The 17,447-nt window shown below is 39.4% G+C and overlaps 2 protein-coding genes across 2 annotated transcripts; both read left to right on the top strand.

The window, feature by feature from the left end:
* Positions 1 to 14,689: 14,689 nt before the first annotated feature.
* LOC134221529 (uncharacterized) lies at positions 14,690 to 16,015 on the top strand. The gene has a single exon (XM_062700721.1). It carries the CDS (start codon positions 14,690 to 14,692, stop codon positions 16,013 to 16,015), a length of 1,326 nt encoding a protein of 441 aa, XP_062556705.1.
* A 272-nt stretch (positions 16,016 to 16,287) lies between these two features.
* On the top strand, positions 16,288 to 17,214 carry LOC134221528 (uncharacterized). Its single transcript, XM_062700720.1, has one exon. It carries the CDS (start codon positions 16,288 to 16,290, stop codon positions 17,212 to 17,214), a length of 927 nt encoding a protein of 308 aa, XP_062556704.1.
* Positions 17,215 to 17,447: the final 233 nt, after the last annotated feature.

Raw genomic sequence — 17,447 nt, 5'->3', positions numbered from 1 at the left:
CCTCAGATGCCCGGATCAAAAGGATACCGGATGCCCGGAAGAAATAATGGCCAAGCTCTAATGTTTGAAGCCTAAATTTATTTGAAAAGCGACCAGTTTAGTCTGCGCACGCTATTTTTTTTATTACCCGGATGCCTGCCTTAATGAAGAGCAGAAGGACGTCATAGAATGTAGGAAAATTTATTTATCGGCAAAAGTAATTTTGTCACTGATAGCATATTATAAAACAAATTTTAATGTCCTTGTATATTTATTAACTATGATTGAAGTCGGAAACATCTGTCCTTAATTATATTATTTTGTTCATAACAAAATAAATCTTTCTATTGTATATTTCGTAAGACGTTACGAATTCTACAGAAGAAATAAAAATTGAATAAAATTTATGAGAACCTTCCTAATCCTAATGATTATGATATACGTCGATTGAATTTCTCCAGATGCTTTATAAAAATTCATATTGAGACGCTTAAATTGATTTAATTACCAGTTCAATTCTTTAAAAACAAGAAAATGTTATTCATTGCAACGTTCAAACACAGAAGCCTGATCAACTTCATGTGTACGAAGCAGTTACAAATGGAAAAGCATTTCTCTTATCTTATTTCAGACTTATATATAATTATATAGAAGCCAAAATGTCTACGTATAGGACTATTAGCATTGACGTTGATTCCAAATAATGAATAGCCTTCTCCAAATCAATAGATAAATACAAAGAATAATATTTTTGTTCTGAATAATCCAGTTACCAGTTTGAATAATTACAGTTACCAGGTGATAATGATGATGTTTTTAACTACACCCAACAAATAAAAAAAATACTTTGCTTCAAAACATAGACATATAAAGTAGCTTGCAATTCAAACAAATGACATATTTTTTCATACAATGATAAAAAACCCAAATCAAAACGACTTTACGATACTTAGGAAGACTGCTATAATAATTTATAAAAACCCAATTGAAGTCTGAAATGAAACAGAAATCAAAAACATCATTAAGCAATAGCGTGAATGGCTTTGATTCTCTTGTTCCTTTTATAACGGCAGCCCTTACTTTGCACCGTGCAATGTAGAAAAACGATCCATAAAAGAATGAAAAACGATCCAGAAATAAGATCTGAATGTTCCATAAAACGCTACCATAAATCCATAAAATAGTCCGAGAGATTCCATAAAGAATATTTTTATGATCCATAAAACTTTAAAAAATGATCCATAAAAACTATAAATTGATCCATAAAATTTCAAATTTGCGCAATTTATATCCTGATGATGATCCATAATTTCAGCCATATGATCCATAATTTTGATAATGTGATCCATAATGCTTGGAAAGAAGGCCAATGAAACTATATTAATTGATCCACACATTTTATAAAATCTATGGATCATTTATCAAAATTTATGGATCATATCACCAAAACTATGGATCATTTGAACAAAGTTATGGATCAAATGGCCAGAATTATGGATCATATTACTGAAATTATGGATCATCATCACGATAAAAAAATGCGCAAATTTGAAGTTTTATGGATCAAAATATAGTTTTTTATGGATCATTTTCCAAAGATTTATGGATCATTTGTCATATTTTCATGGGAAAATAGCAAGAATTGTATTGTTTTTCTTGACCATGTTAATGGAACATATTTCCCAATTAATTGCTAAATTTTAGCTTAGTTATGGATCGAAAAATTATTCTTTATGGAATCTCATTACCTATTTTATGGATTTATGGTAGCATTTTAAGGAACATTCAGATGTTATTTATGGATCGTTTTCCAGTTTTTTATGGATCCGTCTTTATCGTTTATATGCAAAAGTATGTTTTGCCTTTTATAACACAACACCAAACATTCAACAAAACTTATTTGAATTGAAACTTACACGTTATTTGAATTTAGCAATAAGTACCATTGTACAATCTAGATTTATATCAAATAGAATTAAAATTTAAATAAAAGTAGTACACAAAAATATTATAAAAACTTCACAAACAGAAAAAAAATCAAGAAAACAAATATAATGAAAAAAAAAAAAAAATGAGATGTCAATCTGATTCAGCTAGTATCTACATTACTAAGGTTGTTACAATTTTGTGGAAAAAATTGCCTAGGGGGGATGAATGATAGATCGTTAACTATATATAGAAGTTCCCTTCTATATATAGTTAACTAATGCATAATTCGTTTTCATAAAATATATTTTAATCAAACATGGTTTTGCTATTGATATTCTGTACCCATACTTTTGTGAGAGATAATCGAAGCCATTCATTTCCATAGGGGTATGGTGTGGCATGTGCATAACACATGTCATCATACCCTTTAATAATTTCTCACACTTTCAATCGATGTACAACGAATGCTCAAAGCCGTTCGTTGACATCAAAGAAGTCTCAGCAATTTTAGTCCGAGACCTCAAATTGCAATGCACACATTTTTAGTGCCACTTACTAAGTTGTGCTGTCTCCAATGGCCTTCTCTAATTACACTGGCTTCGACTGTCTCCCGTAGGTAAAATTGTATTTGAGAATCGCTAATAAAATCATTATTGTTCTAACCATACATTGATCAACACATCCACTACAATGGCATGATATAGAAAATGAGAATTAAAATGTTTCTAGAACGTTATAGAATTTTTTTGTCAAACAATTTCTAGTTTTTGGGGTTAGAAATTCAACAATCCTTAGCATTAACTGCTTATTCGAAAAAAAAAATAAAAATCAAGATATCATGTCTATTTTGTGTGCTTTTAGAATTCTAACCCCGTAAATCAATATTTTTTTGAGAAACGTCCTTAATTTTTGTTTTATAACAAAAATATACTTCAATGCCTATACCACACCGTGTGAAATTTCAATGATTCTACTTTTTCTCTCGATGACAGCTAGTGGTCTTCTCCTCCCCTATTGTGTTCATTTGTCCATGTGATGAATCCAGTGAGCGTTGCTTTGTTCGGTTGCTATTAATCGAAGTAGGGGAACAGACGGCTTTGGCAGGTTTTGTTCTATTATTGGCAGAGGGGTTTTTGTCGACCGAAATTTTTGAAATTTGGCCACAATATTCTTTTATATGCAAAGAATGTTTGGGCCAAATTTGAGCATAATCAGTCATAAAAAACCCCCCTGCCAATAATAGAACAAAACCTACCAAAGCCGTCATTACCCCTACGTTGGAGGAGTGCCTTCGAAAAGAACAGTTTTGTCAGTCATCATCAGGCAGTCGTGTCGGTGAGGCGCGTTCCCCAAAACGCCACCGTATGGACTGCGCTTCTGGCGACTGACGAGGGTTTGGTGAAGGGGCTGGGAATCGAACCCATGACCATTCGCTTATAAGGCGAACGTGTAGCCAACTACGCTACGGGATCCTCTTAATCCCAAAATGTTATGAAAATTTTCTTTCGCTATTTCTTCAAATATTCTCCCAGATTTGCTCCAAAAACTTCCCAAAATTACTCCAAAAGAATCCCCATGATTTCTTTGAAGAATGCGTCACGAATTCTTGGAGGAATTTTCACAGGAATTTCTCAGAGAACTGAGAATTGAAAACTGAGAATGAGAATTTCACTTGAAATTTCTCTGAAAATTCTCCCTCGATTTCTTATGAAAATTCGGCCATAATTGTGTGAAAATGAATAATGTTCATTCGGCATAGAGTAGTTTTGCGAGTCACTATTTTTATCACGCTGATCAACTTTAATGTTTTTTCTGTGTGTGTTGCGTTAAAACATCATGTTGCTTTTTTATTAACAATCCAATGAAATTTAAATCGAGGATGTAGCATGAAAACTTCAAATTAAAGTTTATACTTTTAAAATTCTCTGTAACACTAATACAAGGCTGATGAACGTAATGAAATCTCTCCTGGGGAAAACAGAAGTCAACAATAGTCATTACTGCCAAGCAAAAGTGTCATTTCCTGCGAAAAGCTATTGTTCGCAGAGAGGCTAAAGAAAAGTTTACTTTTGACACCTGCCACGGTAGCAACTCTTGAGCACAGCAATTAAAAAAGCACCCGTTGCATTATTCACCTCATGTTTACAACTAGTTTTTCTGTTGCTTAGCTGAGATTGCTAACCTGTTTCGGGCGCGTCTTGGCATACAATTAATTATTACCGCGGGAAAGTGGGTATGTCTCCGGTGAACAAATGACGCAAACTCGTCTTAAAACCAGAATTGAGTTGTATTTAAATAAATTCTATGTTAATGTGCATTCGCATTACGAATTAAGTTGCGGGATAAATGCATTTTTTAACTTTTAGCTTAGTTGTCTAAAGGACCAGTCTAGCGTACTGAGGGTTCTGATACAGTTTTCAAAACATTATCTTCTACATAATGTACATATTCACATATGACTTTTCAAAACATTGTAAATTTCCCCCCAATCAACTGAAATTGGTAGCGTGTTTATTTCACAGTAGATGAGCTGGCTCGACGAGCTTTGTTGGATGAACCAGTGCTGAGAAAATATTTTGTTTTAATCAACCGTCTAAGACGAGTTAAGTACTCTCCATTTAATTAATATAATAATTAATTAATAATTGGTGGAATTAAATGGAGATTACTTAACTCGTCTTAGACGGTTGAATACATTCCACTAAAAGAGCTTAATATATTTTTCTGGGTTTTGTTTTAATCTTTATTATAGATATTTGCAGCCCTAGGCTGGCTTATCTCTGCAAAAATCATATTTTTGCAGCAACTTGCATAAATAACTATGTTGCCTGTCGCTTGGTGATTTGTGCCCCTGATCGCGTTATGTGATGTTTTTAAAATCGATTCTAACGCGACAAGCTTTTAAGAGTTAGGATCTGATCTGACGGCCCACCTGTCTTTCACCGTCCCGTTACTGCAGCTACTACGCTTCGACTAGCGAGGAGCGGGGCTACCGCATGCTCGCGTCGAAACGGAGCTGTACCATCGACGTGGCCTCGCTTCACGACCGGGTTGGTACCACCCGATCGTCCGGATGGAAGCGGAGCTGGTCCTCCAGACGGCTCCCACGCTTCGATTGCCAGGGGCGGTGCCACCCGCTTACCCGGATCGAAGCGGAGCTAGTCCTCCAGGCGGCTCCCACGCTTCGATTGCCAGGGGCGTACTATGGGGAAAGTGGTGGCCAAAAATCGAAAAATTGACTTGCTTGCACAAACTTAGAAAAATTGTGAAAATTGTAAAAAAAATGCATCCCAAACAAATGCAAATTTCTCAGCGAATAACGGTCCAATTTTGGAAATCAATACACCGTTGGAAAGATATTTGTCTAAGCTTTACAAGGGGTATACTGTTGTGCTTACACGACTGATGAAAAATAGTCAAAAATGGGTAATTATTGAAAAAAAAATGTGTTTTTTGTCTAAGTTGGACTATATCTCACAAGCAGGGCCGAGCAGTCTCAAGAGACCACCACCACAGTTTAGTTTGGGGTCTATACTATCTGCGGAACGAAAATCCAGCTGCGCATAGCTGCGGATGAACGTCATTTTGGCACGAAGTCGAAAAAAAATTGATTTTTTTTTGTTAATAACAATTATCGAGCAAAAACAAAAAAAATCGTGTAAATCAAATACTGCTTTAAATGTGGAACTTTTAAATGTCAAATTTAGTCTTAAAAATGTTACCCACTTTATTATTATGTTTGTGAAAATGGGTAAAAACAAACCGAAAATTATCATTCCATATAGAAACTTGATCTACCCAACTGGATTAAAAAGTTTTCAATGGTTCCACGATAACCTTGTTTTTGTTTATAATTCTCTGTTTGTGATAATATGGAACATAAGAGCATCGTGTTACTTTTTTATCCAAAAAAATCTCAAATAGTCAATGCAACAAAAGCATTTGAATACATCAAAACAAAATATAATATTGATCTTGCCAAAGAAGAAAGACATCTTAAAAAGTTGCAATACGTAGCACAACATTTTTACAATGCGTGGCAAAAGGCTCACCGCAAACAAGAGCTCTTTGAGAAGTACAATAAGGATTGGCTCGACGGTCATTTGGAGCTTGCAGAGTACATCGCAGAAACACCTTCAACGTCAACTGGCCGTGGGCGTCCACAAAAACAATTTGATGAACTTAGTGATAGAAGTAAGCGAAGGAAAACCGATGAAATCTCGATTAACTTTTCAAAAGGACCTAAGTAACATTTTTTTCATGAATTAATTTGAATACTGCAATCGAAAACTTCCATGTTTTTATGTTGATTGCGCTATTCAAATTAATTCATGAAAAAAATGTTACTTAGGTCCTTTTGAAAAGTTAAGCGAGAAATGTTCGGCGCTAATGTTGACACTATAGAGAGGGCTCTTTTAGCCACAAGAAAAATTGCATATAGACATGGCGATTCAAATATGGTAAATTTGATTGGCCATGTTATCAAAAATCGTGAAAGTGCATCTAAAATGTTTACGACTCTCAAAGATTCACATGGAATGATGTCACCTGAAGAGGCATTCGAATATTTTTTAGACTGCGATTTTACCAAATATGCATATGAGCAAACAGTGAAAAAGAACCCATCAAGGTTTCCAAAAATTCAGGTAGATATAAATATCCACATGTTTTTCTAGTACACCAACTTTAAATGTTTCTTTCTTTTCAGGTCAAATTACAGGCACTCATGAACCATACAGCAGAAAGAATCATCAAGATCATTGATGCGGAAATCGTCCAACAAATGAATACCAACGATTACACAGAGCTAGTGCTTTTGGGCAGCTGGGGTATGGATGGCTCTACAGACTATTCACAATACCACCAAGCGCTATCAATGCCAAATCAAAAGGATGACAGTGACGTCTTTTCAGTGACGACAGCTCCTATACAACTTTATTATCAGAACAACAAGGAAAGCATTTTGTGGCATAACTTAACCAAAGCATTCGGTTCTGTAGGCCAATTATGCTGGAGTTTATCAAAGAATCAAAAGGGATGGTACTTAACACCAAGGGATATATTGAAAATCAAATAAGTGAGCTTGTCCCAGTAAAAATCCAATTATCGAATGGCGAATTTGTGTTGGTTGATTTTATTTTCGTTATGAGTATGATCGACGGCAAAGTTCTTAATTATGTGACCGATACTTCTTCCATGTCCAACTGTCCAATTTGTGGAGCTACTCCAAATGTAATGAGTGATATAAAGGTAATACTTTTTTTTATCAAATTTTAAGTGACATTGTTTTTTTTTTTACTTTACAGAAGCTTGAAGCAGGATACGAATCGAACGAAGATGCTCTTCATTACGGCATATCTCCACTGCACGCTTGGATGCGATTTTTTGAGTGTTTATTACATATTTCCTACAGGATGGAAATTAAAAAGTGGAAGATCACGATGGATTTAAGGGCCAAATTTCTTGATCGGAAAAAACTCGTTACTGAAAAACTGTACGAAGCATTCGGAGTACGAGTTGATCAACCCAGGGCAGGTGGAGCAGGGACCAGCACAACAGAAAACGAAACGAAAAAGCATTTTCAAATCCTGAATTACTTTCCAAAGTTTTGGACATTGACGAAGATCTTATTGTTAGATTTCGTAATATTTTAATAGTAATCAATTGCCAAGATTCGATCAATCCTAAAAAAATTGATGACTATTGTAAAGAAACATATCGGCGATGTATTAAATTGTATGATTGGTATAAAATTCCAGCAACAGTGCATAAAGTACTCGCTCACGCTGGAAGCATAATAATCCATTCACCGGCTCCTCTTGGCATGTTAGCTGAAGAAGCAGCAGAATGCCAACGTAAACTACTAAAAGAATGTCATACCCATCATGCTAGGAAAGGGTCACGAGTTGATAATCTACATGACGTCTTTATTCGAGCTATGAACTCATCTGATCCTTTGATAAGTTCAATAAATCTAGGTGGCAGAATACGAAAGAAAGTATCACATGAATATCCAGATGTTGTAAAATCACTTTTAGTATTCGAAGATCTTTACAGCTCTGAAAATGTAAACACTGAAGACAATGCACTAGACGAATTAATGGATGATGTTGAACAACTTGATGATGATTTTGCTCTCGATGAAAATGTAAAAAATGAGTAGAATTGCTTGTCAATTTAATTTAGTTTTAAGAGAAAGTTAATAATTAAAATTTATTGACAATTTATGAATAAAAATTATGTTTTATTTTGTACAAAGCAATGACATTTATTTCTTATTTTGTGATTTTTTTGCAGCAGTGAGCACGTATGTTGTCAAAAAGAAGCAACTAAATTGATGCCGTATTTCTTTGTTTCGCGATGAGATAAATATATATTCAATGAGATGGAGATCGGAACAGCTCCTTTATATTCATCCCTGCAGTATGAAAAATGGAGACAAATCATCAACTTTGTTAAAGATGTTGATATATGTTCAGTAAAAATAACGGAAACATATTAAAAAATAATCCTTTCGACTAGTTTGATTGATTTATTTGTATTGAAAAAAATATGTCCATAGGGGGGGGGGGGGGGCAGAAAACTTAGTGTGGGGGGAGGGGGAGGTTCGGAAGACAAATAATTCTTCACCAAAATATCTGATTGATAAAAGAATACTCTTATACGACATAGTTAAAAAAAAATGGGGAAGGGGTCAAATCTTGGTTATGGGGGGGGGTCTTCCACCTCCATTTCTCCTGTTTAATCTTATACATATCAACCTTATTCTAGTACCACCCGCTTCGATGTATATTTTCAGTTGGAAGTTCGTATGCAGTACAGCTATATTGCTCTTAGAACTCGCATGCAACTGAGCAGTTTTTATTGACAATGTTTTCAAAATTTCATTAAAATGTTTCATATTTTTTTAATTTTTAATTTTTAGGTGCTGTAAAAAAACGAACTTTTGTTCACCCTATCTTATATGCATGCATACTACAGGAACAGCTCATAAATATGTTATCCGTACAATAATTGCCAGTAAGCATTCAGATTCCAATGCTGGGTCTCCACCCCTAAGGGGGAAATTTGCAAATGCCATATAAAGGGATATAAAATAATCCAGATGGAGTTCCACTTCCTTTGCGACGAAATTACCGGCATTATCGGACATCCGTTGGCGCTAGCTGTTTCAATCCTCAATTTCGGATTCGTATCAAGAATCGCAATGGAGTAACAAGAAGTATATATAATGATATGCAAATAGTAAACCATTCCCAGTGAAATCAGGTTCTATTCCAAATGTAGATGTAGATAGAAACAGAAATGGAACAATCTGACCTTTATAATGATACGATCTTCTGCTCGATTGGAGTAATCGATATGGCAGCAAACGCACTATTCAATCATTGCGGGTTCCTGACCCTTATTGAAAATAACCCTTGTTCGGATTATAAGGGATGATAATCTTCATGATAGTCGATGGGGACAAATCAAATCGTTGATATTATTACATTCCAGTATTATGCACCCAAGACATTTGAATAATAAAAAAATGAAATTGCAGATGTTTCTACTACAATAAAGTCACAGCCAAAGGTGCGTTAAATTACGAGAGGAGATTTATTTTGAATTTGGTCATGAGTTGTCCCAAAATTGTATTTCTTATGTTCAAGGTTTCTTATTTAACACCAGGATTCATTCGTTCAGAAAATTTTTGTAACTATTAACTAACTATTCACTTGTCATGAGACGAGCTTGTACAATCCCATTTAATTCCACCACTTAATTGTACCTTGACAGGCAAAAGTGGTCCGACATAATATTTGAGACGTCAGGCTTAGAGTGAAAATGTAATCAGTCAAGACTTTTTTGAGCGCCTCTTTCCTTTGAAAGTCCGTTTTTTACCTCCGCTTAGGCCTCAAACCAGGTTTAGGTGCATGAGTAAGCACCGCTTAAGAGTGAAGAAGGCACTAAGGAAAACAAAATGCAACATTTTACTTTCAAACAAAAATTTGAATCCCACCTAGAAGTAAGAATTAAAAGTTCAGAAGGTTGAAGATATTCCACACAACAATCAATATTCGGCTAATCATCGAAATATACATACAGCCCACAGGATTTAAATTTTATGATATTCTTTGACTTTCTAGATATTCGCATAGAATTTGCAAAAAAAAATCCGAACGGGTGAAAGATCATTAAAATTGCTAAAAGTTCTTCACTGTCACTGTCATACTGTCTTGCAGCTGTTTCTTGCACTCAATTGAAAGCTTACTTTAAGGTGAAACCCGTTAGAATCCAACTTCAAATCTATCCCACGCTTTCGAGCACACATCTCAAAATACACGATGTTTGTAACACGGAAGACAATTTTTCATCTTTGCTGCATTGTAGAATGCATTAAAATTTGTTGATCGTCTATTTACATAATAAGAGTTTTTTTCAGCTTTTGATCTTAGTTTTACGGTCTGGTTTCAAACACGACTTAAAAAAATCTAATATTTAATATTTTATCCTTAAGGAGGCATTGAAATATCAAATATCAAAAAAAAAATCGTGGGAAACTGTAACAGTTTAACAATATAGCATTCTGGTATGGATAGTGGATAGTGGAGACGCGCAGTACATTGTAGGCTAGTTCCAATAGAAACTCATATGTGAATATGTACGTTATGTGGAAGATATTGATTTGGAAAATGTATTGGAGGTAACCACTTTCCCTTCGATGGGACTCGAACCCATGACTCTACAGTACGCTAGACTGGTGCTTCAACCAACTAAGCTACGAAGGACCTCCGTCGGCCTTCGCAACCTAGAGGCTACTGAACGAGCTCGAGATTCCCAAATTGGACGTCAAATCACTCGCAATCTATTTCTCAAGCCAATACTTCCACATGTGTATAGTACACGTCCACATTAGAGGAGCGTGAGTATTTAGAATGTCTGGCGGCTATACACATTCTTCATCAGCAACTGTACTGATCAAGTGAGGTTGTGTAAGCTATTTGCCAGTCGGTCGTCAAGCTCAGACCCGACCGCATTGCGTAGGCAAGAGCACGCAACTCAGGTTCAGTTCAATCAAAGTTAATTGCCTATTTCCGGGGATTAAACCACCCGACTTGGACGTTAATTTACAATGTTATGAAAACTCATATGTGAATATGTACGTTATGTGGAAGATATTGATTTGGAAAATGTATTGGAGGTAACCACTATCCCTTCGATGGGACTCGAACCCATGACCAACAACATTACAACTATTGTAATCATCGCCCAAAAAGGTCTCATAGATGTGCAAAATGGATTTGGAGTGGAATGATAGCCTTTTGGTACATTTTTTAAACTAGATTCTCAAAATTATTTCTCCGTACTTGGCAAAACTGCCGCTGCCATAAAAACTTTGCTATCACATTTCTGAAATACAATCTGAAATACTTACCTTTGTGCATTTTAGAAAGTTGCAGAGGATTCGTCAAGTGAGCAAATGTATGCTATTATCAATATTTATTAGTCATTACATAATATTGTAAACGGAAACGGTTGGTATGTCCCCATTCTATGGCATGAATGTGGAATCAAATTATGAATAGATTTTCACAGAACTTCTTCGATAACGCTGCACAGTAGGCCTAACCGCTTTTATCTTTGAACTACATTCATGATGTGCTCCGAGCACGAATATTGACAAGAAAAATAATAAAAATAGTCGATTCTATCATTTTCCTTAATTCTTACAAGTGATGGATGTGTATATCTAAACTAGACTTACTAATATAAAACTGATCTGATATAAAATAAAACAGAATCGATAGCACACGCTCTACCATGAACCTCTTTGAAAGCGATACAAATTTTGGTGTATTTGTATCTTCTGCTTTATGTATAAATAAAAAAGAATTTCTTTCTGTCTGACCCTTAAAGACTAGGAAACTACTGAACCGATCGGCGTAAAATTTTGTACACATGGGTTTTTCGGGCCGGGAAAGGTTCTTAAGATGGTTCAAGACCCCCCTCCCCTTTTTGGAAAAGGGAGTTCCCATACAAATGAAACGCAAATATTTACATATGTCAGGAACTAATCAAGCAAATCGAACTGGTTGCGCCAGGCAGTCTGAAGCAGACAGAAAATAAGTGACCAAACATGTTCCACACTATCTGCAAAACTAGTCTTCCTCTTTTCTCTGCAGCAAACATTTGGTCTGTTTCATGTCGCACGGAAAGTGTCGTGTAGGTATGCATCCCTTGTGCTGCGATCACTTCCCGATCGTTGATCAGCTGTTTATGCACATATGTAAAGTTTAGTTCAGAATAAACAACCGTCGCGAGAAGAACTAATTTATCTCGCCTCTCGTGTCGTCAATAAAGAGTACTTTTTCTATGTTCACGCAATAAAGTAAAGTGTTTTTATGTTCAATACGTCGCGAGTTTTAAAAAATTGAAAGGTGTCCGAAAGAACCCGTCTAAGTGACGCGCGAACATTTGGTCCCACGAACCGGATTATACCCCCGTGGAGGTTCTCGGACATTTTGTGCTTGAAGGACAGTTCAAGGAAGCGATTGTTCACTAGCTGTGATGGACGATACGCTATTGTGACGGGGCAGTGAAAGCAGCTTTCTTCGCGAATTGGCGCCATTCGTCACACTGTGCCGTGAATAGAACGAAGACATTTTTTGAGTGAAGTGAATGCAAAGCTGGAGGATTGTCCCAGGATTGGAGCGAGTTTCGACGACAACAGCAACGACGAAAGTACATCAGGGGCGAATGGAAAACGGATTAATGGAACACGGAAATATTTAGAAGGGAGTAGGGCATGAAATTGGTGGCGAATTGCATGTTTTGCTTGCTAAGCTCTGTGGCTGTTGAATAATAAATTTATTGAAATGCATGTGAGTCCATCTTCTTTTAGAGCAGTAGCCCTGTTGTCCGCCCATCAAAGTCTGATTTGGTCTCGGTTTTTTGCTGGAATTTGTTGTCTCGTTGGTTCATATAAGGTTGAATTCCACTTGCTGCCGTTCTGTCAATCCGTGGTCGCGTTGGGTGGTTCGTTGAGTCGATTATTGTGCAAAGTGAGACCAGCGCAGTGTTGTGAATTTGCTTTAGATATAGTGGAGTGCATTTGTTATCAGAACAGTGTTTCCCAAACATTGTTCCAAGTGTCAGTGTTGTGGAGTGAGTAATGCCAGATCTCAGAACGCAAAATAAACGGGAGCATCAGCTCAGAAAATCGCTTGAAGGAATTCAGCAATTCGTTGCTGGATATCAAGCAAGCAGAGATGCGCGACAGGTCTGCGTACGTCTGGAGGCATTGGAGACAGTATATGGCCAGTTCATCGATATTCGTATGCAGATTGAGCTGCTTTTAGAAGACGCAGTTGAGAAAGGCGATAAACAAGAAGAAGAAGCGTTGACGGAGGCAAATGACAATGTGAGGCGGGACTTCGAAGACAGTTTCTACGCATTGAAGGCAGACCAACTGGCCTTCAAGGTGGTTGGCTCCAATACACCGTCGACTTCTACGGGCCAGCAGTTCGATTTGCAAGCGGTATCCCAGTTTGCAAAAGTGAAGCTTCCTGAGATCAAGCTGCCATCGTTCAGTGGAAAGCTTCATGACTGGGTGCCATACCGGGACAGCTTTCGAAGTCTCATTCACGGCAATTCCCTACTATCAGATGTCGACAGGTTCACTTACCTCCGGTCCTCCTTGTCTGGTGATGCACTACAGGAAGTTAGTTCAATCGACTTGTCAGCGGCCAATTACACTGTAGCATGGAAGGCACTGGAGGGTCGTTACGAAAATAAAAAACTTATCATCAAAGCACATCTTGACTCTCAAGAAGAAGAGCTATGAAGGACTCAATCAACTGATAGGCGACTTTGAAAATAAAAACTTGCAGGTGCTGGAGAAAATCGGGAAGAAGCCCTCAGTCTGAGCACTATTCTAGCCTACATGATGTGTACAAGATTAGATTTGGCGACTTTACGACAGTGGAAAACCAGCACAACAGCAAAGAAGTGACGAAGACTTCCTCAGGAGCCACTGTTCTGTAGTACCAGTCAAGCCTTCCACTTCCAACCAACAACGATCGTCCCATGCAGCGGTGTGCCATACGACATTCAAATCGACAGCAACCTGCTGGTTTTGCAGTGAACCTCGCCATTCCGTGTTCCAGTGCGTCAGGTTCCAACGGATGACCGTGTCGGAGAGGATTGAAGCTGCCAACAAGAACAAGCTTTGTCGGAACTGTTTGTATCCAGGGCATTTCGCCAGAACGTGCGAGAAGGGAACGTGTCGTCAGTGTCGCCAGAAGCATCACACACTGCTGCACATTGAACAGTCTACATCCTCCGATCCACCCACGCAGTCAAGACCTCCGACAGTCAATCAACAACACAGACAGCCACAACAGCGATCTACACCACCGAACCAACAGACTCGGACTGCTAACACTGCCAACACACATGACTCACACACAGCCAGCCACAGAACACGCCACCACAAGCCAAACACATGTAGCCCTCCCCATAACACCGACACAAAACATAGTTTTATCCACCGCCTTGGTCAGCATTAGAGACCGCTATGGCAGATCCGTGCTGGCACGAGCGCTGCTGGATTCGTGTTCGCAGCACTGTCTAATGACATCAAGTTTCGCTAGCAAACTCAAGCTAGACGAAATGCCAGTCTATTTGGCGATTCAAGGCATTGGATCGACTCAAATTGCTTCCACCAGGCTGGTTACCGCCGTAGTTAGTCCAAGATCGGTAAATATTTCATCGTTTGCCGAAGAAATGCAGTTCCATGTGCTGCCGAAGCTCACCGTGTCACTGCTTCACGGCAAGCTTCTCCGTTACAACGTGGAATCTCCCAGATTCGGCGCTTCTTGCGGATCCCAGGTTCTACGAAACAGGACCGATCGATCTTATAATCGGAGCTGAATATTACATGGAACTGCTGAAGGAGGAAAGACGGAAAGCTACGGATGATGGTCCGACGGTGCAAGACACCGTATTTGGATGGATTATTTCCGGTCGTGTTCCTGAAGTTCCTGTTAGTGCATCGTACTCGGTAGTTCACGTGTGTTCAACGGCGGAGATACAAGAACAGCTTTCAAGGTTCTGGGAAGTGGAAACTTGTCATTCAGCCACTACATTTTCGGTCGAAGAGTCGACCTGTGAAGAAATCTTCGACAGAACAACGTTCAGGAACGAAGAAGGAAGGTACGTAGTTACGTTGCCGAAGAAAGAAGGAGTGATCCAGCAATTAGGCGAGTCAAGATCTACAGCAGTCAAGCGCTTCATAGGGATGGAGCGGAGGTTTGCAATCAATCCGGAGTTGAAGGTGCAATACGTGGAGTTTATGAACGAATATCTGGCCATGGGCCACATGCGAGAGATTTCCGAGGAAGAAACGAGCCCGTCGTCGTATTACTTGCCTCATCATTCTGTTATGAAGCCGGACAGCACAACGACAAAGTTGCGAGTCGTTTTCGATGCGTCATGCCGGACATCCAGCGGCGTTTCCCTGACCGACGCTCTGCTGGTGGGACCCGTCGTTCAGGACACGATTGTGGACATTGCGCTCCGTTTCCGGACACACCGATTCGCCCTCGTAGGGGACGTCGCCAAAATGTATCGCAGGATACTGCTGAATCCAGATGATCAGCAGCTGCAGAGGATCGTTTGGAGAGATAGTGCTGCGGAACCGATCCGAACATTCGCTCTCGCTACGGTTACGTATGGTACGGCAGCAGCTCCATACTTAGCAACGAAGTGTCTTCAGCGTCTGTCAGATGAAGGCCAAGATGCGTATCCCAGAGCTGCCAAAATCATCAGGAAGGACTTCTATGTAGATGACATGCTGTCTGGTGTGGACAATATCGAAGAAGGAAAGTTGCTCATAGGCCAGATCATAGTACTGCTGCAATCTGCGGGATTCTCTTTACGAAAGTGGAATTCAAACAGCAAAGAATTGCTGTCAGCGGTGCCGGAGGGATTGAGAGACGAACGGACGATCTTGGACTTGGATTCGTCGTCCGCTGCCGTAAAAACTTTAGGTTTGACCTGGGAGCCTGGCACCGACTGCTTCCCTGTTTCAGATCCCCAAGCTGGGATGAGTCTGCAGTAATAACGAAGCGATGCGTTCTATCAGATGCCTCTCGACTATTTGATCCGATAGGGCTTAGTGGGCCCGGTCATCGTCCAGGCGAAAATTTTCCTACAAGAGCTGTGGAAACAAGACTGTGGGTGGGACGATCCACTGAACCCACAATAACAAGACCAGTGGCGTGAGTACCGGCGGAATTTGGTAGGTCTGGTAGACATATTGCTGTCCCACGGTGGGTGGGAACTAGTTGCAACAACGAATTGGTAGAGCTCCATGGCTTCTGCGACGCTTCAATGAAGGCTTACGGTGCCTGCATCTACATCCGCACGGTTGAAGCAGACGGAAGCGTTCAAGTACACCTGCTGACCTCCAAATCTCGTGTAGCTCCGCTCGAGAATTTGAAGAAAAATAAGAAGTCTCTATCCATTCCTCGACTAGAGCTGTCATCAGCACTGCTTCTCACACACCTGTACGAGAAAGTCGTCAAAAATATTCACGTAGACTCCAAGTGTTATTTCTGGACCGATTCCACTATCGTAGTGTGTTGGCTGTCATCGTCGCCATCCAGATGGAAGCAGTTCGTAGCAAATCGCGTCTCTGAAATCCAGCACGTTACGAAAGGGAGTGACTGGAACCACGTTGCTGGAGAAGACAACCCTGCGGACATCATTTCCCGTGGCATGTCGCCGACACAACTGCACTATGAATCGCGCTGGTTCCATGGACCGAATTGGCTGATACTGGATCGGCAATACTGGCCTGATTCCAAGCGGATCGACGAAAGCAGCATCGACAAGATGGATTTGGAAGAGAAGGTTGTTGTTGCTGTCCTTCCAACCATTTCACCAAGCGAGATATTCGGCCTTCGTTCGTCGCTAGCAGATCTAATACGGTTGACAGTTCATATCCGTCGATTTAAATGGAATGCATCGCCTGCAAATCGGTTCAACAGAAAGGTCGGCTACATCACTTCCCAAGAGTATGACGATGCTCTCAATGGGCTGGTGAAACAATCGCAGAGAGAAAGTTTCTCACAGGAGTTAGCAGATATCGCCAGATACGGCCAGGTGCAAGACTGTTCCAGAATCTCTGGATTGAATCCTCAACTTGCCGACGGTATATTGTGCGTTGGCGGCCGGTTGAGTAATGCAGCCGTACCAGATAGTCGGAAGCATCCGTACATCCTCGATCACCGTCATCCCTCACAAAACTCATCGTAGTTTATTACCATCGGAAGTACTTCCATGCTGGCCAGCAGCAGATGGTATCGGCAGTTCGAGAGCAATTCTGTCCCACGAGCGTCAGGAAGCTCGCAAGACAAGTGGTCCACGAATGTGTCCAATGTTTTCGTGCGAAACCTAAAATCCAAGATCAACTGATGGTTGATTTACCACCGGCAATAGCTCGGCCATGTTTTCCCTTCCAAAGGGTCGGAGTAGACTACTGTGGCCCA

Source organism: Armigeres subalbatus, chromosome 3 (assembly GCF_024139115.2).
Source record: "Armigeres subalbatus isolate Guangzhou_Male chromosome 3, GZ_Asu_2, whole genome shotgun sequence".
Classification (NCBI taxonomy): Eukaryota; Metazoa; Arthropoda; class Insecta; order Diptera; family Culicidae; genus Armigeres; species Armigeres subalbatus.
The sequence above is the reverse complement of the archived record's forward strand: the minus strand, read 5'-3'. Positions and strand labels throughout refer to the sequence as shown.